Genomic DNA, 23,791 nt, shown 5'->3' on the forward strand with positions numbered 1-23,791 from the left:
AACCGGGCAGACATTGAACAGACATGTGACAGAGGGGAGAATGACTCTAGAGACGGCAGCAACAAAAAGTTTGCTGATTTGATGGGGAATCAGGAGTGCGTGTGCGTGTGTGTGTGTGGCAGGGGCGATTGCTCTGAGACAACAAGGGAGGCTGAACTTCCCCTAAAATTTCATAGAAGAAACGGTCAAATATGCACTATTGAATTTACATTACCATAAGAATTTACATTGCATTAAACGTGCGCTAGGATGCGTTTCACATCATGACTCTCATGTTCAAACGTCAGCTGTTTATCACCAGTTTTCAAACGCGACCTCCCTGTCATACATTCTCATGTCAGCACGGTGGACACGGAGCCTCCAAGCATTCCTACGAGACAGCGCTGAGCAGTTTTTTCATGCAGCAAAGCGAGACGGTCATTGGATAAATGCGACAAAATCACTTGCAGGGAGGCTCAGCTTCCCTGGGACCTAATGGAGCGGTAGGCGGGAGAGGTCGCTTGGTGTCTGCATGATGATTGGAGGAATTGTTTAAAAGGCTGAATCCCTTTGTGATTGACAGCGCTTCACATTTCGAGCTCAGTCCCATGCAAATATTTGCGAGCGGAGTCTTCTGACGGAGTGCTGTCCAGAGTGCCTTATTTCCATAAACGATGTAGCTAATTTTCACCGTTTGTACAGTACAGTTCAGGACTTTAAACCCATCTGAAAATCTTTGAGGTGTGTGTTGCTGTGGTTCTACGGCATGAGTGTGGTTGAAAAACGGCTTCAATTAAATGTTCCTTTTATAAGTTACTGCCTCGCTACGATATAAATACGATACAAATTTTATGATGCAAACTTAAAGTGAGCTTCCCCTGTTTGAAAGACCAGCAGCCGCCACAGGTGTGTGTGTGAGAGTGTGTGTGTGTGTAACCAAACCTGGTTAAGTGTTCTTTGTAAATATGGGGTGCCCATGTTTTCAGCCATGTGTTTGTAGGCTGGATGGGACAGGAAGAAGTTCTTCTCTGCAAGCAGCGCTGCCTTAATATCCTTCTTCCCATCAATGTCCTTCTGACTGCGGTTCACCACCCCTATGTAACCTATGGAGGAGGAAATGAGAAGGGAAATGAAGAGCATGTGATCAGTGTAAGGAAGACAATGTGCAGTACTAAGAGGGAACAATCCAGACTCTGATGTTAGGCAGATTCAACTTGCATTTTCTGACATGTCCTTGGGAACTCCTCCCAGACCGCCATTTGTTCCATTAAGACTTTAGCGTACGAGCAGGAAATGAACATGTTTGTTCAACAGCAGAGCATGTGGTATAAAGCGGGCCAAATCCCCTATTTAGTACAGTAATAGATGTAATTGTACCAGGCTCCATATCTAATGTTTCAACTCTATGCTGCTACTAGGACAGCTATTTCAATGGGCTTCCATGGCTAATGCATTAGCACTGTAGGAGAAGCATGAAGGAGCCAGCACCTGGTGGTGCTTTACTCAGTCTGTACACGATCACAGTCACTCCCTGCTTTGCCTTTTTTCCTTCCTCTCTCGCTCTTACACACAAAAACACACACACATACACTTTTACTAGCCACTATTACCATCTCTGTCTATCCCTTTTATACATACATACAAGGAGAGATACTGCACGTGAATAAACAGAACAATAGTGAACGAAGGAGACAGAAAAAAAGAGTTAGACGGAGAAAACAAAGGGAATGAGAGCTGCACTGATATCAGTCATGTCAGTCCTCTCCAAAGGGCCTCAACTCAGTGTAGTTAGTGACTGCATTATAGCTAGGTGACTCAACACACACACACACACACACACACACACACACACAACATGCTCAAAAACACAAGCAGCACACCTCTGCGTAGGGGAAGCAACCTGTTCTCTAATATCTGCCGGGCATCTGTTCCTTCATCCATCAGATCCAGCTTAGTGATCACACCAATTGTGCGCTGGCCTGAAAGGAAGATGAAAAACAGAGGAAATTCTATTGGCTGAAAGGATTTCAAAACCTGTGGAAGTACGAATGATACACAACAACCATTTCAACCTTTTGGACATAAATATTTTCAGTGTAATTATAATTAACTCCCATAAAGACATGAGTGTGTAGAGCCTTATTCTCAGGTCATAATGACACGTTACAAGTCCGCCCACACACACAGGTGACTTACCCTGTGGGTCAACATCTTTGGCCAGTTTTAGTGCATCAGAGTTGGCGAGGTCAGTGTTGGCTGGTGTGACAGCGAGGATGAGACAGTTTTCCTTACAGATGAACTGCATGATCATGTCTCGTATCTGGTACTCTATGTCTGCCGGCTGGTCGCCTACAGGCACCTTGGTGATGCCAGGCAGGTCCACAAGAGTCAGGTTCAGCACTGCAAACACACGCACAGGTCATTCATATCATATGTCGGAGAAATAAACTTGAATGGATTCGTCGTGTTGCAAGAAATACACATTGTGTTACCGTGTGGTGAATAAATCCGTAGGCTGATGGGGACAGGAGAGATTCCTTTATTGGATCCTGTGACTCTGCGTGTCTCGGCCTCGATCTCTTTGCAGATGTCGTTAAAGTCTGTGAACTTCTTTCCTTTACAGTGGAAAAATTCACCGTACTCTGGAAAGACACAATGAGCAGGGGGAAAGATGTCAGTTAAACAATGATAGATTCATACTGTGATTGTAAGAGCTGCTTAACCACATATTCACATGTGGTAAAAATGTCTGTGGTGGTGTGACATATGATATAGGTTCTGATATTACTTGACCCATTCTTGAAAATTGGGACAAATCATGTCCTACACACACAAAAAAAACAACAACTTTAGAATTATAGTTTATCAACACATTGATTTGGTTTCTGGAGTGAAAGATTATTTTTAAAGGATTCATATATATAAATAAATATGATTTATAAATGTTTTTTGATCTGCTTCCATTTTTTAACCTCTAAACTTGCCCTGTGCTGAAAAACAGCCTCAGACTCAGACAAGAATTCACAACTTCAAACAATTAAAAATGTGTTAAAAGCCTTCAAAATCTAAAACTACTGAGAACATCAGTGTAACAATGTACAATGTACTGTAATCATCTTTATTTTAAATGAGGTTTTTTTGGGTGAAATTTTTGGCTTTAAAGATGTGTCAAAGATTTCTGTCAGCTTTATCAGATTTATAGAAAAACAAAATTTAGTCTCAAGTCTCACTTCCTGGTTTCCAAAAAGCCAGGAATGCTGCTCACCCATTGGTGAACTTTCTGTTTTTTGATAGATTAATTAAGTAATATCGCTATCATGTGTGTCTCAACCACAAAAGGTCATCTCTGTAGCTCTTCTAGATCAAAACTATTATTGTGATTAGCATTAAGAGAAGTCTTTACAACTTTGAAAACTCAAATGGCATCTCACTACAACTGCTGTGAAATTAAAAAGATACATAACTTTCTGTTAACTCTGTTAAACATCCACTCTGTCAGATTTTGTCTCTCATATTCACTGCACGATTCAAGAAAAAAATAAATCAGTGGGAGGCTGGCCCATCACAAGGTTTATTAGTCAAGACTTTATTAGTGCACATGTCAAAAAAGATTGGTACGACATGGTGCTTGGAAAATGATTTGAAGTCTGCAAAGGCGTGACTCGCAAAAAGTTTTTGACCATGTTATGCAGTGTTATAGTGTGTAACGATGTGTCATATGTGAGAATATATGGGAATAGGACATCAAGTCATGGTGGACCTGTGAGATGTAAAGCCTTGGACTTTGTGCATGTTAAAACAGCAACTATACTGATCATAATTTTTGATTTGTTTTGGAATATAAAAACCCGCCCAGTTCATCCAAGGTTTGTGTGAGTCAGGCTAACAGGGCACAGTATCATACAGCAAGATATAGAAAAGCCATTTAATTGTACTTCTCCTGCAAGTTTCTAAAAGCCAATTCAGGTTGATTTTCAGATAATAAAAATGTTATATGTCCTGCTACCTTGCATCTCTACAGCAGAATCAAGAGGGACAAAAGATACACAATCTAGGGCCTCCTAACAGTTCTGAGCCAGCACCAGATTTGGCTCAGCCATTGTAAAATATCATACTGCCACCTGGTGGCAGTTTAAGAAAGACACTGCACAGGCTGCAGGAGTGACTAGTATGTGTTCCTTTACCTGTGTTAGCGCTAAGCAGCTGGAGGATTAAAGGTCTGCGAGTGACAATTCCTGACCCCCGCGGAAGGAAGTCTCTGTTGGAGAGGAAAAGCTGAATTAAAGAAGTATATACACACAAACACACGTTGCTGTTGCAATGCCTCGTAAAGCCCTGTGAGCACAAAACAGTCAGCTGTGCAGTAGTTGTAATTTTAGTTGCCATACTACCCAAAATATCAGCAACTTGTTCAGGCAGGTTGAGAACATGTTCACCATATGATCAACACCACCAGAGAGGCTATATAAGGACTACAAGTTAAATGTAGTTTTAACAACAAGGAAACAGAAATGCACAGGAAATTATCCTCCTCTTTCCTATTAAAATCAGATTCAGGAAGTCTGTTTTACTGCATCCTGTCCCACATGAAACAGCTGGCACAGTCCTCCACAAAAGGGGTGTCATAACATAATCGTATCTCAGACAAAGAACTGAGGCGTGTGTTCAAATATCATTATACACTCAGGAAAGCAAACATTAATAGCCTTCTATAGTTTCTGGCAATGCAACACATTGTACTGCTGCAGACAATACATGCGTCTCCTTTAGTTACCAGAGCTCCACTGTCTTGAAACTCGGAAATTACGCTCACACTCACCGGCATTCTTTTCTGACAGGATGGAAATATTTAGTTTCCTCCTCACTTGCATTTAAACTTCACCCAAACAATATTATTATTCATGAGCAGGCTGGATTATTCTAGGCCCTTGAAGTCTGCGCTGACTGCACTGCAATGCCTTGTAGGTTAATTAAAGGAATGCAGTTATTTTTTCAAGAGTCATATTAACCTCGTCCCCTTCATCGACACCTACACAGCACGTGAGTGAGATAACGTGCCGCACTGGCTACTGTCACACAGACACTGTCACCTCTGGCATCCACCACTTCAGACTCATAACTCAAGCCGCTCAACTGGGTGGAGACCTTGATGTATGAACACAGTGATTTCAGCAGTGCGTTGTAATTGGTTACAGTAGTTGCCTCAAGTTCTGGTTTTAATTCAGTGGAACACAGATCCCTCGTGTATTGAGCATGTCCCTGCCCCTGGATCACAGCTGGGACTGTACTCTTAGCATGACAATAATATCAGGATATTATAAATTCAGATTAATGTTAATAATTCATATATTTTTAAGTATTTTATTTGAATTACCCAGAAATTACATATATAATGACATAATGGATTTTTTGGTAACACTTTCTGCAGCATTGCCTTTAAATCATTCAGTCATTTAGGGAAACTTAATAAGTTTAAACCACAGACTTTATATTTAAACATATACAGTTAATACATATAATCTATGTCATTTATGAGTGTTGTTAAAAAGGGGGTTTATCAGTGATAACAAATAGTTGCACTAATGTTTAGTAAACCATTTACTTGATTGTGAGGCTGTGAAAAAATACTACTGGCAGGTGTGTATTTGTATTTGGTAAAAATGCAGTTATAAATGTGAACTGACTGGTTTCTTGTTTTTTAACAGCCATTAGATCTCAAGTTATATGTTGACAGATGTTGGTCCAGGACAGGTAAGAGTCAAAGGGATTATTCACGACCTGGAAAACCAAAATCTGTTCTTATTTTGGTCCTCTGGATATTAAATATCTCTGGATATTAAATCTGGAGTAATTTTACATCCTTCCTTTTTTAGGTTTCAGTTTTTACAGACCTTTATTTATTGATTTTTTTAGTATATTATTATCTAGTGTTGCAAAACTTGTTGTTTCACTTTTGCTTTGTGAAGCACTTTGGCCTTGCACGTCTATATGAAAGGTGCCATATAAATACAGTTGAGCTGAGTTATTAATGGCTTTTAAATGATCTTTAAAGCACTGGTGAATGATCACAAGGAGACTCCAACTCTTAACTCTTTCAAAGTTTGGAGTTTTCCTGTGATTTGTATCATTCACCAAAGGATGATTTTGAGTTCATGAGGAGCTCCTACTCAAACATGCATTGGGAAAATATGTATTAACATTAATAAACTAACAATGTGTAAACCCCTGATAAAAGAGTGTTTCGTTAGAAAACGGCACACTTGTTGCATCCTACATCTTATCCACCTGGAGTGAGTGCAGTTAAAAGGTGTTGTGTAAGGTGATAGTGTCTCTTGCTGCACAGGTTCACCCAGAGTTCACGTGAGAGTCTTACCTGCCCACAAAGTTTTCCAGCACGGAACTCTTGCCTGCGCTCTGCCCGCCCACCACAGCGATCTGGGGCAGGTGGAGGCTGCAGTTCTGCCCCACGTTGCTCAGCGCATCTTGCAGCCGGTTGACCAGCGGGATCAGCTCCTCCATCCCGCGGTTGCCCATCGCAACGGAGCAGCCGGGCTCCCCGCCCAGCTCCTGTAGATCCTGTTCCACCCCGGTCCTACTCCACACCAGTCGTCGGGGTAGCTAACATAGTTCACGGCTACTTACAAATGTTCTGCGTCCATTACCAACATGTACAAACCTTACAAAGCGGCTGAAACTCTTCTTGGAGGACGGAGGCAACTTTCAAAGCTCAGTAACTTCAGCGGCTGATAGCTCGTTATCGTCAGTGCGTCTGGGAGCGACGGCAGTGCCCAAGATTGTACTCACACACCTCAAGTCTCCGAAAACAGCTCCCTGTGGACATTACTGTTGCTTTAAAGCGACGAAAGTTCACAGCGGGTTGTTTCCCTTAAACGCTGGGCACATTTAAGACGCTGGTCGCTGGTGGCGGCGCTGACTTTGGTCCATGGTCAGGAGGAAAACATTCTACTGACAGCTAACGGAATCAAGTTTAACGCGCATGCGCGGTAATCAGTGAGTTTAACTCGGCAACCCCCTTATGCAGAAGAGCAGGAGAGGGACACACTAGAGAGCCAATAATGAAAGTACCCTGACTTATCAGACAGCAGGCAGACATTCACTCACTGTAGCCGACAGATATTTAAAATGCTACGCATCCAGAGAGTGGGCAGGGCTCTGCTGCGGCCCTATAAACACTGCAACTGGAACCAGAGTGTAAGATTCATCTACTGTAAATAACACTGCTGCATTCTTTGGCAGTGAGGGAGTGAGCGCCATGTGGTACACTGGAAACCAGGAGCATGTGAAAGAGAAACTGAGGGCTGCATGTAATGGGGAAATTATGCAATAATAATAATATATTAAGTTCAAACATGTACCTTGGTATTAACTTCTTTGTTGAAACCCCACATTAAGATGTAAAGATAAAATGTCCTTTACTTGTGATTGTTTCTTATACACCATTTTTCCTTTTATTATATTGCACCGAATGGCACAGTGAAAGCACTTACTCTTATAATTCAGTTCATAATGCCTCAAACAGTGTTGGCACATGATTAAAGGAACAGTCAGTGGTGTAGTGGAGGGTGTGGCCATTTACAGTATACCTATCAGCCAAAGATAATATAGGCTACACATATATATAGGAGGGTATACACACTTCCTCCCCAGTAACCTATTTACCTTGCAGTACACCCAGCTCATCACCTACCACCACACCACTGGGAACAGTGTGTAAGATCTAGGGGGATTTTGTAACATCTAGTGAGAGGACTGCAGACTGCAACCAGCTGAAACCTCTCCAGTCAGATATCCCCTAGTGTCCCTTCATTCATTCATTCATTTTCTGTAACCACTTATCCTGTTAGTGGTCGCAGGGGTGCTGGAGCCTATCCCAGCAGACTGGGTGAGATGCGGGGTTCACCTTGGACAGGACGCCAGACTATGGCAAGGCTGACACACAGACACAAACAGCCATTCACACTCACATTCACACCTACAGACAATTTAGAGTCACCACTTAACCTAACCTGCATGTATCTGCAGGTCCCACATGTCTGTGGGAGGAAACCAGAGTACCCGCAGGAAACCCACGCTGACATGAAGAAGAACTTGCAAACTCTGCCAGGAACCCTCTTGCTGTGAGGCGACAACGCTAATGCAGCCTAGTGTTCATTGTTCAAGGGGTTTTTTTTTTACCCAGAGCTGAATTATCTGCAGATTTCCCCTCCTCTCCAAACCACCAGGTGATGATAAAACCTGAATGAAGCAGTTTCACTTTACAAATCAATGTATCTCCTACGCTGCTCAGCGCGCCATGCGTGCTCACCTGTTTTCTGAGACGTTCAGGAGGTTTTTACGGGGAGCCAAATTACCCACAGAGGTCTCCCCTGAATAACAAACGAACCCAGTGGTAAAAACACTGAATAAAACATTGTTACATTACAAATCAGTGTTTCTTCGGCACTGTTTGTCATGTTGGACACTTAATATCCAGACGTTCAGGAGATTTTTACCAAGAGCCGAATAATCCAAGAAGGTCTCTTCCTCTCTAAAAGAAGCAGACATGGTGATTTAAACCCTTAAAAAACAGAATAAAGCAGTTTCATGTTTAAAAATCAGTGTTTTCCTGATGCTGTTTGTCATGGAGGGGCTTCTTACTACAGTGGTCGATTCAAAAACATGCACAGCCCTATCTAGAGTCAGTGTTTGGTTTGTTGCTCTGGGGTACTGCAGAAATAAGGCAGTGCAGCGTGGTGATCTCCATGAACAAAGACCTGCTCTCTATGTAGATATAAATGGCACACAATGGTTCTTACTCACAGGTGATTACACACTAAAGAAAAAATACTTATATAATATTCAGTTTCTGTCGATATCGCCCCCTAAATCTTACACACTGCATCTTTTAATCCCATCCCCCTCTGGTAAGAAACAAACTTTACTCTACTTTAAGGTCTTTTAACAGCCCTGCGATGTCTATGTGTGGGCTGCTGTTGGTTTCAGTCCTGTTAGAGCACAGCGCGCTCTGCAGACTCTTGCCTGCTTGGTTCAGGGACTGAAGGATGTGAGCAGCATCCAATGTCTTGTTTTCTCCACGAGAGCACAGAAGAACCTCATTGACCTCCCCTTCAATCTTTCTGGAGAGGATGGAGGGAAACACGGCGCTGACACGCTCCAACACGCTTTTCCTCAAGACTGGGTCACGACACACGAGGTTCAGCATGAATACACCTGGTCCAATGACAAGGAGAGACAGACAGAGGAGAGAAGGTTACATGTTATATTACATATATTTAACATTATTAATGTGTCTGTTAATAGACAGCTTAATTTAGCAGAGGGCTCTTCATTAGACCTTTTTAAAGGTCCAGTGTGTAAAATTTAGGGGGATTTAGTGGCACCAAGTGGTGAGGATTGCAGATTGCAACCAGCTGAAACTTCTCACTGTTATAATTGTGTGTTCATTGTTCAGGAGTTTTTTGACGGGCGCAAAATTATCCCCTAAATCCTACATACTGTCTGTGCCAATACATTTATTGGTACTATTTCATAGAAAAGGATTGAGAAATAAAGTGTTAAAAATACTGTACCTCTGGGGGTTAGCAGGCTGAAAACTTTCTGCAGGATTGAGGTTTCTACAAAGGCAGCAGGAGGACAGCTCATACCCACAGTGCTATCTTTGCTGTCTACATCGAACATGATGACATCAAACAAACGACCACCTACAGTGGAAAAAAAAACACCCACAGTCACTTCTTGGTTAATGTACTCGCTGGTTTAGTTTCACATTTTAACTGGCATCTCTTCAACTCCTCCACTAACCTTCTTTCTCCAAGGCACAGATGCGCTCAAGGCCATCCCCCAGAGTGACAGTCAAATGGTCGTCTGGTCTGAATCCGAACCATTCCTTCGCCACTTCCATCACAGCAGGGTCTAGTTCTACAACCTCGACTGTAACATTGGGCACAAAGTCCCGTAGGAACTGAGGCAGGCCTCCTCCACCAAGCCCCACCAGGAGGACTGACACTGGGACATCTACGAAGCAAGATAGAGGGGAGGAGTGTGATGTTTTATGCAACAGTTAGAACACTGTGGCTGTGCAGTCAGTCCTTCCTCCCGCCACTCTCCTCTACAACCTTTACAAGACTGTACAAAACAGATGTGAGCTGACCTTTGTTCTGAGGCGTGCCCACCCCGAGCATGGTAAGGCCAGCCACCATAACTTCATGGTGAGCGCAGCAGAGGAAGCCACTGTCCACGGAAAGAGAGCTGGTGGATGTTTTTGGAGCGGCTGTTGGCTTGACCTTCTTTTTATTTTTCTTCTTGTGACTTGATGCTGCAGGGACATACAGACAGGTGACGATAAAACAGACTTTAACTGTCTTAGTAAGGTGTTGGGCCACTTAGTGCCACCATAACAGCCTCAATACACCGTAGACGTGATTCTACAAATCTCTGGAACCAGTTGCACAAAAGTTTTCTCCTTAAGTGTGAAACTTAAGGCTTAATTTCTCCTTAGCTGAAGGACTTACACAGTTGCACAGAATTCCTTAAAGGCGCTGAAAGAGATTTCACAGTGGTTAAAGTTTCCATGGAGATTGTTTGTTTGCTTGGTCTCATGCTTGTGATAATGATATCCTTTCACAACGCTGGATTTTACTTAGATAGTGGAAAATATGGCTGACAGAAAGAGGACAAGAAAACCAAACTGGTCAGAGGAGGAAAAGATTATACTTCTGGGGGAATACAGTAATAGAATGCACACACTGCAGGGATTCCTTAAATATAAGACCAAGACAAGGAGAAAACCATCAATACTTAGGTGAACATTTTACAGAAACCTTTAGGAAAAGATTTAAGGGTGTTTGTGAAACCGATTTTATTTTGAGGAAACCTTATGAGAAAAATCTTAACTTAAGGTGTTTGTGCAACTGGTCCTGGGAGTCTTTCAATTCTTTCCTCAAGATATTCCCTGATTTGGTGCTGCTGATTTGCACGAGCCATCCCTTTAAGGCAGTGGTTCCCAACCTTTTCCCTTAAAGGATAACTTTGGTATTTTTCAACCTGGGCCCTATTTCCCCATGTGTATGTGTGCGTATGATTCATAGGTACAACTCGTTCTAAAATTGGTTCAGTATTGAGGGAGGCAGATGCAGCCGGGAGCCGCGAAACGAGCTAAAACGGTAACGGGGGCTAATGCGTCCTGTATAAGTTTGCGCATTAAAAGTGCTTTTTTTCACCACTGACCGGTTCAGATCGCCAGTGCTATCTCTGTAAATAGCATACTAAGCGTTTCCCTTACCTCTGGGCTGTGACGTCATCTCTGTAGTGTGTTTTCTTTTTTTAAGCAATCATAAATACTTAATAAACTAATTGTTTGACAAAGTCTGTGTTGTCTTTTTTCTTCTTTGGCTTTTTTAACTGCTTTCTTTTCTCTAAGGCTGTTTGGCAGAGAGTGAAGGCTCTGTCAATATGGCTTGTGTTCAGGTTTGCACCGTGTCCTTATCCTAAGAGATTTTTTTAAAAAAGTTTATACCTTTAATGATAATAATAATCTGAACTTTAATAATAACAAGTTTAGATATTTCATTTTTTCTCAAATAAATGTATGTAATGCTGACATATAGGCCTACTGTATTGTTTTTAAAAAGGCCTCACGACCCCTCACTGAGCTTTGGCGACCCCTAGTGGGGGTCAGGACCCCCAGGTTGAGAACCAGGGTTTTAAGGGGACAAGGGGGCTCAAACCATGCCAGCAAAATGCCCCCCACCCTCCAACAGAGCCATCGGATCCCCTGATCGTAGGGGTCAAGCATTCAGGCCTGTACAAATCTCTTGGTGTATGCCACACACGCACTCACCCACTTGTCAAGAATATGGTGAGGCATTACTCATCACATAGACATTTTATTTCAGTTTTAATATTGGACAGTAGTGTTCTATATATAATGTTAATATAAACACCTATTATTTCACACACGTGTGTATACAGAATAGTCCTCTCTATTTTTTATATTATTTGTCCAGCTTTGTTGTCCTTTCCCTGTTTCTGTTTATGTGTAAGCACATTGAGAGCAATGCAAAAACTGGACTCAAATTCCATGTATGTGTGTAGATACTGTGCTCGGCCAATACAGGCGATTTTTCTCCACCTCTCTGAAGACCAGTACCTTTTGTTTTTGCACCACTGAACTCTCAAATGTGCCTTCATCTCTGTAATGAGAGGTTTATGCACTGCAACCCTGCTATAATATCCCTCTATGTACAGTAACTGTCAACAGGATGTTCTTGCTGATGCAGTCTGATCACGTCCTGCATTGATGATCTCAGTCATCTGAGGAGGAGTTGATCTGTTTTTTCCTCATATATCAAATGTGCACTGCGTACCACAATTTCCAACTTCATTAATTGATGTCTTCACCACACAGCTACATGCAGATGCCACTTTAGTTATTGTCCTATTGAAACACTGGCCAGTTGAGCAGTGTTTGTGACTGCCCTCTTTACCCCAATAAGGAACCCTCTTTCAAAATCACTTAGATCTTTTCCTCCTGATACAAACTCAGAATCAACTGGGCCTGCTCAGTATTTTCATACATGCCACAGAGCATGATTGGATGTTAACTGCTTTACTGTAACGTGCAGTGCACTGGTGTGGAAGCATCTGCATTCATTGTGCTTCAGCACACATTTATTCAGGTTTTTCTTTTAATTTACCATCCATCTCTAAATATTAATTCACATCTACAATATAACAACTGATTAAAAATATTAATACTATATGCTGTTTATAAAACAGTTGCAATGTTTGATGTTTTTACGGTGTGATTTATCATTTCTTTTATTGTTTTTGTTGTTACTTTCTGTTGATATTTGTTCTTTCTCTGTTGGCTTCTTGTCTGTTCATTTTATTGAACACGTTTATGCATTGTTGGTGTTACTTAAATGGGTAATATATTGTTTATCACAAAAAAGAGAGCATAACAAATTACAGAGAACAGGGAATAAGAACTGACCAGTATTTGAAGAGACAAGACGGCTCTCTGATTGGACAAGTAAAGCAGCGTTAGCCAGGAAAACAAGTCTCCGATACAGTTCTCCGTCTTCTCCTCTGACATTCTCCACGCAGTACTCCCCGCTCAGCTCACTCACACCTCTGCTGACCTCCTCTCGCCAACCCAGGTCACCTCCAACTGACAGAAATGGCACCTGAGTGGGGACAGAGAGCTCAGTTATTACGCTGATGCACATTTCAGCAACATGAAATGTTTCATTGTACGAAGAGAGCATTTTACCTGCTGGTTGGTGGGCATACCCGGGGGAGCCAGGTCCATCACCATTGGTGAGAGTTCTGACTGGACAGCCTGCATGTCTGTGTACTCCTGATTCCTGTGCATTGCCACAATAACCAGGCGCCGGAAGTTGGCACTGGCTGCCAGCTGCCTTCGCCCCTCACTGGAGCAGTAGAGCCAAGCTGTCTCACTGCCTTGAGGCACTGACATGATAAGCAGAGGAGAACAAAATCAGCAAAGGAGAACAAAATACCACCAGTGTGTCTTACATAGAGAGGCAGAAACATGAGAGCTCACCAATGAAAATAGCAAACTGGTTTGATCTTGGCACCTTGGCACCTGGAGGACAATCTTGAACTGTAAGAGTGTATCTGGGAAGGCCAGTTTTGGCGTGGCAGAGAGTGAGTGACGGGTTCGAGCTGGCATCTGTGCTTGTACGGAGCCTCTTTTTCAACACAGAGTAAGCCTGATGCTCCCTCACAGCTGACAACAACTCTGCTACCTGTGTGAGACGAGTAGGGGCTCCATCTTCCCCAACACACATCTCCAGAATAGGCATGGGCATGGGCTGACGAAACTTGGTGCAGACCAGGACAAAGACAGGCAGAGCAAAGGAATCCTCTTCTTTCCCACTTTCCTCCTGCAGGCAGTGGAGCCTCACAGCCCATCCCAGCTGAACAAAGTGCTCCACGGCTAACTGGATCACACTTTCCTGAGCCAGCGTCACACAGACATACCGGCCACCAACACTTAGCACCCGGCCCACCTGCACACACAAGAAAACTGCTGTGACAAGAATGCAAAGACGCCTGCTGATGAGTCTATTAAGTGAGGAAAGGCCATGTGGTCTGTGCACACCATGACTCAATGGTTTCTCACCTCAGTGAGCATGTTCCTGGCCAGTGCTCCTTCTTCTTCTGATGCCATAGCATCCAGTGTGCCCTTGTCCAGAGCAGCCTGGTAGCTGGCATCCTCATATGGAGTTTGTGTAGCATCCACCTGCTGGAAGGTGAGGCCCGGCCGGCGCTCAGCGTTCCGCTGGTTCATGTGGGTCACCACTGTCTCACTGATGTCGATGTTAGTAAGATGTTTGTAGCCGACATCATACATCTGTTCACTCAGCTCAGAGTTACCACAACCGACCACCAACACCTGAAGGACAGAAACACAAAACAATCAGTCACTCTCATCTGCAGTGATGGAAAGTAACAAAACACATTTACTTTAGTTTTGAGACACTTGTGCTTCATTTAAGTATTTACATTTTATGCTACAACTGCGATTCTAAAAAAGTTGAGTCACTGTGTTAAACTTAAATAAAAACAGAATGCAATGATTTGCAAATCCTTTTTGACCTACATTCAATTGAATACACTACAAAAACAAGATATTTAATTTTTCAAACTGACAAACTGTATTGTTGTTTGTAATATACACTCATTCTGAATTTGACGCCTGCAACACAAAGCTGGAACAGGAGCATGTTTCAACAACACTTGCATGTGAGGACACTAACTGTTTAAGTATTAAAAGTATTAAAAGTGAAATTCTTTCCCAGTCTTGCTTGACATATGACCTCAGTTGCTCAACAGTCAGGGGTCTCTGCTGTTGCATTTTGTGCTTCATAATGCACCACACATTTTCAGTGGGAGACAGGTACCTGTATTCTTTTCCTACGAAGCCATGCTGTTGTAACACATGCAATGTTGCTTACAACAGCATGGTTGGCAGCATCTGTTGCTCCACATCCTGCATTTAACTTGCAGCATTCATGGTGCCTTCACAGATGTGAGAGTTACCCATGATGCCATGGGCACTAACACAAGCCAGTATGATCACGGATGCTGGCTTATGAACTTTGTGCTGGTAACAATTTGGATGGTCCTTTTCTCTTTCCTCCCAGCTTTTATGGAGCATGTTGCAGGTATCAAACTCAGAATGAGTATATATATATTTACAAAACACAATAACGTATATCAGTTTGAACACTATATACCTGAGACAGCTGGGGCAGTTTGCTCATGAGGAGTGGGCCAAAATACCTGTCGACAGGTGCAGAAGTCTCATTGAGAGTTACAGAAATCACCTGATGGCAGTGACTGCCTCAAAAGGTTGTGCAACAAAATATTAAGTCAAGGGTACCATCATTTTTGTCCAGGCCAGTTTCATTAGTTTGTTTTTTAAAATTATTCTGTTGAGCCTAAATTCTAAAGCAATGTCTGATTTTCATTAGTTAATTTTCAGTAAATCTTTATTTATTATTACTTTTGTCAATTTCAAGTTACAGTGGGTACGGAAAGTATTCAGACCCCTTTAAATTTTTCACTCTTTGTTTCATTGCAGCCATTTGCTAAAATCAAAAAAGTTCATTTTATTCCTCATGAATGTACACTCAGCACCCCATCTTGACAGAAAAAAACAGAAATGTAGAAATTTTTGCAAATTTATTAAAAAAGAAAAACTGAAATATCACATGGTCATAAGTATTCAGACCCTTTGCTGTGACACCCATATTTAACTCACATGCTGTCCATTTCTTCTGATCCTCCTTGAGATGGTTCTGCTCCTTCATTGGAGTCCAGCTGTGTTTAATTAAACTGATTGGACTTGATTAGGAAAGGCACACACCTGTCTATATAAGACCTTACAGCTCACAGTGCATGTCAGAGCAAATGAGAATCATGAGGTCGAAGGAACTGCCCAAGGAGCTCAGAGACAGAATTGTGGCAAGGCACAGATCTGGCCAAGGTTACAAAAGAATTTCTGCAGCACTCAAGGTTCCTAAGAGCACAGTGGTCTCCATAATCCTTAAATGGAAGAAGTTTGGGACGACCAGAACTCTTCCTAGACCTGGCCGTCCAGCCAAACTGAGCAATCATGGGAGAAGAGCCTTGGTGAGAGAGGTAAAGAAGAACCCAAAGATCACTGTGGCTGAACTCCAGAGATGCAGTAGGGAGATGGGAGAAAGTTCCACAAAGTCAACTATCACTGCAGCCCTCCACCAGTCGGGGCTTTATGGCAGAGTGGCCCGACGGAAGCCTCTCCTCAGTGCAAGACATATGAAAGCCCGCATAGAGTCTGCCAAAAAACACATGAAGGACTCCCAGACTATGAGAAATAAGATTCTCTGGTCTGATGAGACCAAGATTGAACTTTTTGGCGTTAATTCTAAGCGGTATGTGTGGAGAAAACCAGGCACTGCTCATCACCTGCCCAATACAGTCCCAACAGTGAAACATGGTGGTGGCAGCATCATGCTATGGGGGTGTTTTTCAGCTGCAGGGACAGGACGACTGGTTGCAATTGAAGGAAAGACGAATGCGGCCAAGTACAGAGATATCCTGGAAGAAAACCTCTTCCAGAGTGCTCAGGACCTCAGACTGGGCCGAAGGTTCACCTTCCAACAAGACAATGACCCTAAGCACACAGCTAAAATGACAAAGGAGTGGCTTCGGAACAACTCTGTGACCATTCTTGACTGGCCCAGCCAGAGCCCTGACCTAAACCCAATTGAGCATCTCTGGAGAGACCTGAAAATGGCTGTCCACCAACGTTCACCATCCAACCTGACAGAACTGGAGAGGATCTGCAAGGAAGAATGGCAGAGGATCCCCAAATCCAGGTGTGAAAAACTTGTTGCATCATTCCCAAGAAGACTCATGGCTGTACTAGCTCAAAAGGGTGCTTCTACTCAATACTGAGCAAAGGGTCTGAATACTTATGACCATGTGATATTTCAGTTTTTCTTTTTTAATAAATTTGCAAAAATTTCTACATTTCTGTTTTTTTCTGTCAAGATGGGGTGCTGAGTGTACATTCATGAGGAATAAAATGAACTTTTTTGATTTTAGCAAATGGCTGCAATGAAACAAAGAGTGAAAAATTTAAAGGGGTCTGAATACTTTCCGTACCCACTGTATTTCAGTGACTATTGTTTTTTTTTTCTTTCTCTAACAGAAGAGTACCAACAATTTTGTCCATGTGTGTATTTTGCCTTTGTACTGTATCCAACTAAATAAAGGTAAAAAAAAAAAAAAAAAATTGCAAATCATTGCATTCTGTTTTATTTATGATTTACACAGTGCCCAACTTTTGTGGGATCAGGGCAGTACATTATACATAGTTCTAGTCCACTAAATTTGATTGCAAAAAAATGGACTTTTCATTCCAGCTAAAGTTGCTGGTTACATTGCAGATTCAAATTTAATACGCAAAACACATGATACACATCTAAAATATGAAACATTTTTTAGATTTAACTATGCAACAGTTTAGTAAGTAGATAGAATTAACTTTTTGTCGGACTTCCCTTGCTCAATTCTCACTGAGTTATAGAGGACCATCTCTCTGGAACAACCTATCATCATCTCTTAAAGCATCATCTTCACTGACAATCTTCAAAAATCAAATGAAAAAGTATTTAATTAATCAACTTTAATCTGGAATTATAATTTTTTCCTTGTTTGGATTGTCCTTGTTTTTGGTCTGACTATTTCTTCTTTATTTCTACATTGTCAAACACGTAATCTTATATTGATTTTGTTCATTTTATTTGCTACCTGTCTTGTTTTGTCTTGATTTTTTTTCCTCTTTCCTCCTCTTTCTTCTCCTTCTGCTTTCCTTCACCCTTTTTTGTTGTTGTTTTGTTTTGTTTATTTCTTATCCTTATTGTATGATTTAATCGAGGGGAGGTTCTTTCATAAGCCTTTAATGGCTTCTAACCTCTCCGGCACATTTCCTTTTTAATCTTGTAAATTTTATACAGTCTGTTTTTAACATTATGTGCAAATAAAATTAAACTAAACTAAACGTCACCTCAAATATCTAGAGGGGTAAAATGCTACTTACACATTATAAATAAAGTAGTATTAGCTATCCAATAATATCAAAGATCATAATAAAACACTCACAGGAGGCATTTTGCATGATGAGTGCTTTGCTTTTGACACATAAAACTACAAATATGCTGATACACATTACTTTTACTTGGGTAAGAGAAGGATGCAGCACTTTGTCTTGTAGTGGAGTGTCTTTACTCTGTGGTATATGATATATATTTTGGCAGGAAATGAATACAAACAGTAACATTAGGCAAACTGTCAACACTTGTGCTTTATGTGGTGATACTTATATGAAGCTACTGAGTAGAACCGGGTACTTTGAGTGTCGTTATACTGATGCATGTTGTGTTCAGCATGTTTCCTCACCTTGTCTTGGACTTTGATGTATTTGTGCAGCACGCCGCAGAGTTTGTTGTAGTCTCCGTACCATTCAAACGCCTTCTCTCCGCGCTTCTTAAAAAACCTCTCCCAGTATTCGGCGGAGCTGAACTCCTCAGCAGTGCGAGGTAGAAGACTCATTCTCAGCTGCGGCGGTTAAAACAGTGCTAAACGTGTCAGTTTACCCTGAGTGTTGACAGTCACTTGTCCACATGGCATCTCACATTCACTTTAACGCCGGACAACATTGCTGGCAGCACCGCTCTCTGATTGGAGGATGTGCCCGAAGGCGGGGCTATACGCTGCTCGCTGATTCGCTGAGACACTCGCAGCCGCGTTCTATTGGCTGTTACGGAGTCGGAAGTAGTCAGTCCGATAGTGTTAGTCCTCCGGGTGTCATTCAACATGGCGCTACCTGCCGGGCGGTCTGTGGTCTTCGTGACTGGAAACGCCAAAAAACTCGAAGAGGTAAGAGTCAAATAATTCAAACCTGAGACAGACTGAATGTTTACGGATATGCTGTCGTGTCGTAACAGTTTCAAGCGGGACACTTGTACACTTGTCGCCTTTATGCTGCCCCAGACTGTGACAGCTAAATATAGTCAGTGAGCATGAGATGTAATTCAACACAGAAATCTCTTGTTTCATTTGACAGAAAATCAGTTCTGCTAGATTTATGCTTGACTCTGTTTTTGTCACGTCCATCAGGTCATTCAGATCCTGGGAGACAAGTTTCCCTACAAACTAGTGTCTAAAAAGATTGACTGTAAGTATTAAAGGGGAGACCAAAAGTGGAATAAACACATAAATGTAAGGTTAAAGGGACAGTTCACCTCACAGTTGAAAACACGTATTTTTCCTCGTGCTATTTATTAATCTGGATTGTATCGTTGTGAGTTGCAGAGTGTTGGAGATATCAGCCATAGAGATGTCTGCTTTCTCTCCGCTATAATGGAACTGGATGGCACTCGGCTTGTGGTGCTCATTGCACCCCAAAAATACATTTAAAAAACCCAACATCACTGTCTTTCTCCAGAAGTCATGACCCAGTTACTCAAGATAATCCACAGATTTGTTGTGAGCAGTTTCAGGAAGGAACTATTTTCTTTCTGCCAAACTACACCCTCCAGCTGTTAGGGTTGGATACTGAAACTCGGTACTTTTTGTACTTGGTACTGATTCACGTTGGTACTACCGAGTACCGATTCACTTAAAATGAATCGGTGCCAAATTTCGGTACCTGTGGTGGAGGCGGAGCGAGAGCGCATGACTTGCACCTAAGACTCAGCAACAATGGCGACAAAAAAATGTGCAGACAAAAGTTAACGTGCCGCACTGTTCCTAAATGTTCTCAATAAAATGTTGAAACTGCGAAGTTTAGCCTTTAAAAAGTACCGAAATAAGGTACCATTTGGTACCGGTACCGAATTCCAGATACCGGTACCATATCGGTTCAATTATGAACAGTACCCATCCCTACCAGCTGTATCACCACTGAGAGAGAAGCATGCATCTGCTTATGGAAGCGAGGCTTGTGACAGTGCAAGATGAAAACATTAAAGGTGTCCTCCTCAGCTGAGCTGTAACAACAGCAAACTCAGTGGCGCTAGGTGAACCAACAGTAAATGTACGCTTCCATCTGGGCAGTGATATGATTGGCGGGTGTATTTTGGTCGAAAGAAAATATTTCCTACATGAAACTGCTCACAACAAGGTCTGTGGATTAACCTGTTGAGTAACCGGGTCATGATTTCTGGAAAGAGACATCGCTGTTGAGCTTTCAAAGACAAAAAATATTTAATTTCATTTAATTTTGTCGCTTTTAGCAACACAAACAAGTGCCATCTAGTTCCACCAACTGGAGAAAAGGCCGACATCTCTAAGCATGATATCTCCAACACGTTGCAACTCGCAATCTTGATTGATAAATGGCACTACGGGTAAGAGGAAAAATTTATATTTTTTTAATTTTGTGTGGACTGTCCCTTTAATCATTGCTCATTTATCTGTTTCTTTGTCTAGTGCCTGAGTACCAAGGAGAGCCAGATGACATTTCCATACATAAGTGTAAGGAGGCTGCACGGCAGGTACATTTACAATACTGTCATGCAAGTAAATATTCTGTATGTGCACGTTGAGTGATTGAAACTGATGTTTGTGTTACGGCCTCAGATCGATGGACCAGTCATAGTGGAGGACACCTGTCTGTGTTTCAAAGCTTTGGGAGGCCTGCCTGGTCCTTACATGTTAGTATAACAACTTTCCACCATTTTTATCTTTAACAGTGGTAATGAACAGGGATAATTACATCTATACTTTTTATTTTTCTGTAGAAAATGGTTCCTGGATAAACTCAAGCCAGAAGGTAAGCGTCGTCATAGATGCGACACTGCTGGGATATTTAACACAGATATTTAGAGCAGGATAGAAAACACGACTACAGCATCTCTGATCTTGTTAAATGTTTTGTTGTAGGTTTGTACAAACTCCTCGCTGGGTTTGAAGATAAATCAGCGTGGGCTCTCTGCACTTTTGCGTTCTCTGCTGGCAAAGATGAACCAGTTCAGCTCTTCAGAGGGAAAACAGAGGTCAGAGTCTCTCTCAAATTGCCTTCACATTTGTATGTGTTTGTTTGATTTTGCATTCACTCTTTTCTCTTTGTGTTTTAAGGGACGCATTGTGGAACCGAGGGGACCTCGAGACTTTGGATGGGATCCCTGTTTCCAGCCAGAGGGATATGACAAAACGTAAGGACTGCTTGAAAGTTCCTGTTCACACCACAAGAGGGAGCCGTAGGTTAACACACCAATCTTTCCTGTTTGGAAATTAGTTGAGCAATGCAGAGTAAGACTGCAACTAACAAGTATTTTCATTGTCAGTTAATCTCTCCATAGTTTTCTCAATTCATTTATTAGTTGTTAGAAAATGAGGACAAATGACATTCAGTGTTTTCCAAAGCCCAAAATGAGGTCCACAAATGTCTTATTTTGTGCACAACCCAAAGATATTCAGTTTACTGTCATAGAGGAGGAAAGAAACCAGAAAATACTCACATAGAAGAAGCTGGAATCAGACAATTTCAACTTTTTCTTTCTTAAAAGATTACTCCAACTGCTTAATTGATTATCAAATTAGGTGGCGATTAATTTAAAAGTTAACGTTTAAATGGATGAATAGACTAATTGTTGCAGCCCTGTTGCAGGTTAATTCATACAACAAAATGCATCTTTGACGATTCTGTTCACTTTATGCTGTTTGTTAGAGATTATTTATCACTATTGTGCCAAAAATAAGAGCATATCCATGATCTTTGATCCATGATCCGTTCTTCTCCTCACTGACTTGGTCAATCCATGTGAAATTTGGCACAGTGGTAGAGGGTCATGGGAGGATGCCAATGAAGCAATATTACATCAATTGGCCAAAGGGGGGCGCTATAGCAACCCACTGAAATGTCAAACTTTGAATGGGCATATCTCATGCCCCGTATGTGGTAGAGACATGAAACTTTGCACAGAGATGCCTCTCCTCATGAGGAACACATTTGCCTCAAGAACCCATAACTTCCGCTTATATAGATTTTCCGCCATTTTGAACTTTTTGAAAAACACTTCAAATGGATCTCTTCCTAGGAAGTTTGAGCGATCTGCATGAAACTGGGTGAACATAATCTAGGGAGCAATATCTAAAGTTCCCTCTTGGCAAAAGTTGGAAAACTTCCTAAAACTGAGCTTCTATAAGGCAATGAATATTGCGGAGGGCGTGGCTCATCACATAAAGGTGTAGAACATCTCAAGGGTTTCACCCATCACCACGCAACTCTGTAGGCATATGACCACACATAATCTGAGGGGACCCCTCCATTATTAAGCCCATCAAACAAAATGGGGGCGCTAGAGAGCTCATTTCTTATCTAGGCCTAACCGCCATATGGATTTTTACTAAACTTGGTAGATATGTAGAACAGGACGCCTCAAGGTGACTGGAGAAATTTAACTCTAATTGGCAACTGGGTGGCGCTATAACAACAGAAAAATGCTTCAAAATGGCTAAAATGCGACCGATCGCTGTGGCTCCCCCTGTGGACCAATGTTGGTGTTGTTTCTAATGTTTGGTATGACTAAGTCATGGTATGGTATGCTGTACATAATCACGCAAACTGTCAGTGTGTCATTCTGTCAGTCAGTCATTCTGTCTGTCCCACGTTTTTCTACTCACTGACGTGGTCAATCTATGTGAAACTGCACATAGACATTGAGGACTGGCATAGGTAGAAGGTGTCAAAGCTACCAATGGCTATGGATACCAGTTTTAATTACATTCTTTTCATCTGCAGCTATGCTGAACTGCCCAAAGAAGTGAAGAATACTATCTCTCACCGCTACCGGGCGCTTGCTGCCATGTCTGAGCACTTCTCTCAAACCAACAATACCTCACCACAGGTCAAGAAGAAGAAGCAGGGGGATTAGAGAATCCTTTTTAGGCCAACTTCAGGTTCTGACTCTGGATACTCCTTATTACTAAGACCTGTTTCATTGTTTCGTCTGGAAGATATGGCAGATAACAGATTTGTGATCACAATGTCTACTTGTAGAATCTGCAGTGGAAAATGTGCTGCATAGTGGTTTTGTGTTCTTTTTAATAAACTTATTTTTAAACAAGTCCCTTGTTTATTTGTTTTTTTAGGTGCATATTTCCATGTGTCAGTGGAGAGAATGTTCAGTAATGTTGAAACTACCCTCCAGATAATGTGGAAAGATAGAGGAAATTGTTGCAAGACTTCTTTCATTGTTCCACAGTGTGCACTCAGAGACAACCTTTTGAGATTTTGCTTCCGAAGACAGACAAACGTATATTTGGAGAAGACCATAAATTATAAAAAGAGGAGCTCAGGGATTTTGATGAGAGCAGCAGACCACTCTGTTGCCAAGACGGGCTCCTGGAGTTGGCGAGGGAAGGATGTTCAGGCTGGAGTCCAGAGAGAGCAGGGTGTGTGGGAGGTGAGGGTCTCTGAAGGAGGAGAGGGGGGTGTTCAGTACAAACACAACAGTGATAACAGGAGTGTGGGTAATAAATGACTCCGGAGCTGGAAGTCTCTGAGCAGGAACTGTGCACACACCTGTGACTGATGCCTCCCAGATGTACTGACAATGTCACACATTCACAAATACACACATCCTGAGTGTGACCACAAGACAGCAGACACAAATAACATTTAAAGTTTAATGGCATCACTAGTTATTTTGTGTTTTACCAAATATTTCATCTACTTTCCTTCTACACAGATTTAATGACGCTCACG

General features: G+C 42.0%; 3 protein-coding genes across 4 annotated transcripts in view; 1 reads left to right on the plus strand and 2 right to left on the minus strand.

Annotated features, from left to right (window-relative positions):
* The window catches only part of dnm3a (dynamin 3a), a 29,138-nt gene extending 22,009 nt beyond the window's left edge, over positions 1-7,129 (minus strand). Inside the window, exons 1-6 of one of the 2 annotated variants that reach the window (XM_049588153.1) lie at positions 6,353-7,129; positions 4,164-4,237; positions 2,472-2,621; positions 2,176-2,379; positions 1,860-1,958; positions 922-1,082 (exon numbers count right to left, since the gene is read on the minus strand). In XM_049588153.1, coding sequence (XP_049444110.1) covers positions 922-1,082; positions 1,860-1,958; positions 2,176-2,379; positions 2,472-2,621; positions 4,164-4,237; positions 6,353-6,513 — 849 coding nt within the window. In that variant the 5' untranslated portion in view covers positions 6,514-7,129. The remainder of the gene's footprint in view (positions 1-921; positions 1,083-1,859; positions 1,959-2,175; positions 2,380-2,471; positions 2,622-4,163; positions 4,238-6,352) is intronic. The other variant, XM_049588152.1, reaches the window with a different exon arrangement.
* A 312-nt stretch (positions 7,130-7,441) lies between these two features.
* On the minus strand, positions 7,442-18,709 carry mettl13 (methyltransferase 13, eEF1A lysine and N-terminal methyltransferase). The gene is made up of 9 exons (XM_049588157.1): positions 18,478-18,709; positions 14,150-14,422; positions 13,568-14,036; positions 13,274-13,473; positions 12,995-13,187; positions 10,151-10,315; positions 9,802-10,014; positions 9,570-9,701; positions 7,442-9,210 (listed from the first exon to the last, which is right to left on the minus strand). The coding sequence occupies exons 1-9, from the start codon at positions 18,628-18,630 to the stop codon at positions 8,918-8,920; spliced, it is 2,091 nt and encodes a 696-aa protein (XP_049444114.1). The 5' UTR covers positions 18,631-18,709; the 3' UTR covers positions 7,442-8,917.
* A 166-nt stretch (positions 18,710-18,875) lies between these two features.
* itpa (inosine triphosphatase (nucleoside triphosphate pyrophosphatase)) lies at positions 18,876-23,151 on the plus strand. The gene is made up of 8 exons (XM_049588226.1): positions 18,876-18,957; positions 19,198-19,255; positions 20,512-20,576; positions 20,662-20,735; positions 20,823-20,854; positions 20,965-21,077; positions 21,160-21,236; positions 22,826-23,151. Exons 1-8 carry the CDS (start codon positions 18,895-18,897, stop codon positions 22,956-22,958), a joined length of 615 nt encoding a protein of 204 aa, XP_049444183.1. The 5' UTR covers positions 18,876-18,894; the 3' UTR covers positions 22,959-23,151.
* The last annotated feature ends 640 nt before the right edge of the window (positions 23,152-23,791 follow it).

Source organism: Epinephelus fuscoguttatus, linkage group LG10 (assembly GCF_011397635.1).
Source record: "Epinephelus fuscoguttatus linkage group LG10, E.fuscoguttatus.final_Chr_v1".
NCBI classification, from domain to species: domain Eukaryota; kingdom Metazoa; phylum Chordata; class Actinopteri; order Perciformes; family Serranidae; genus Epinephelus; species Epinephelus fuscoguttatus.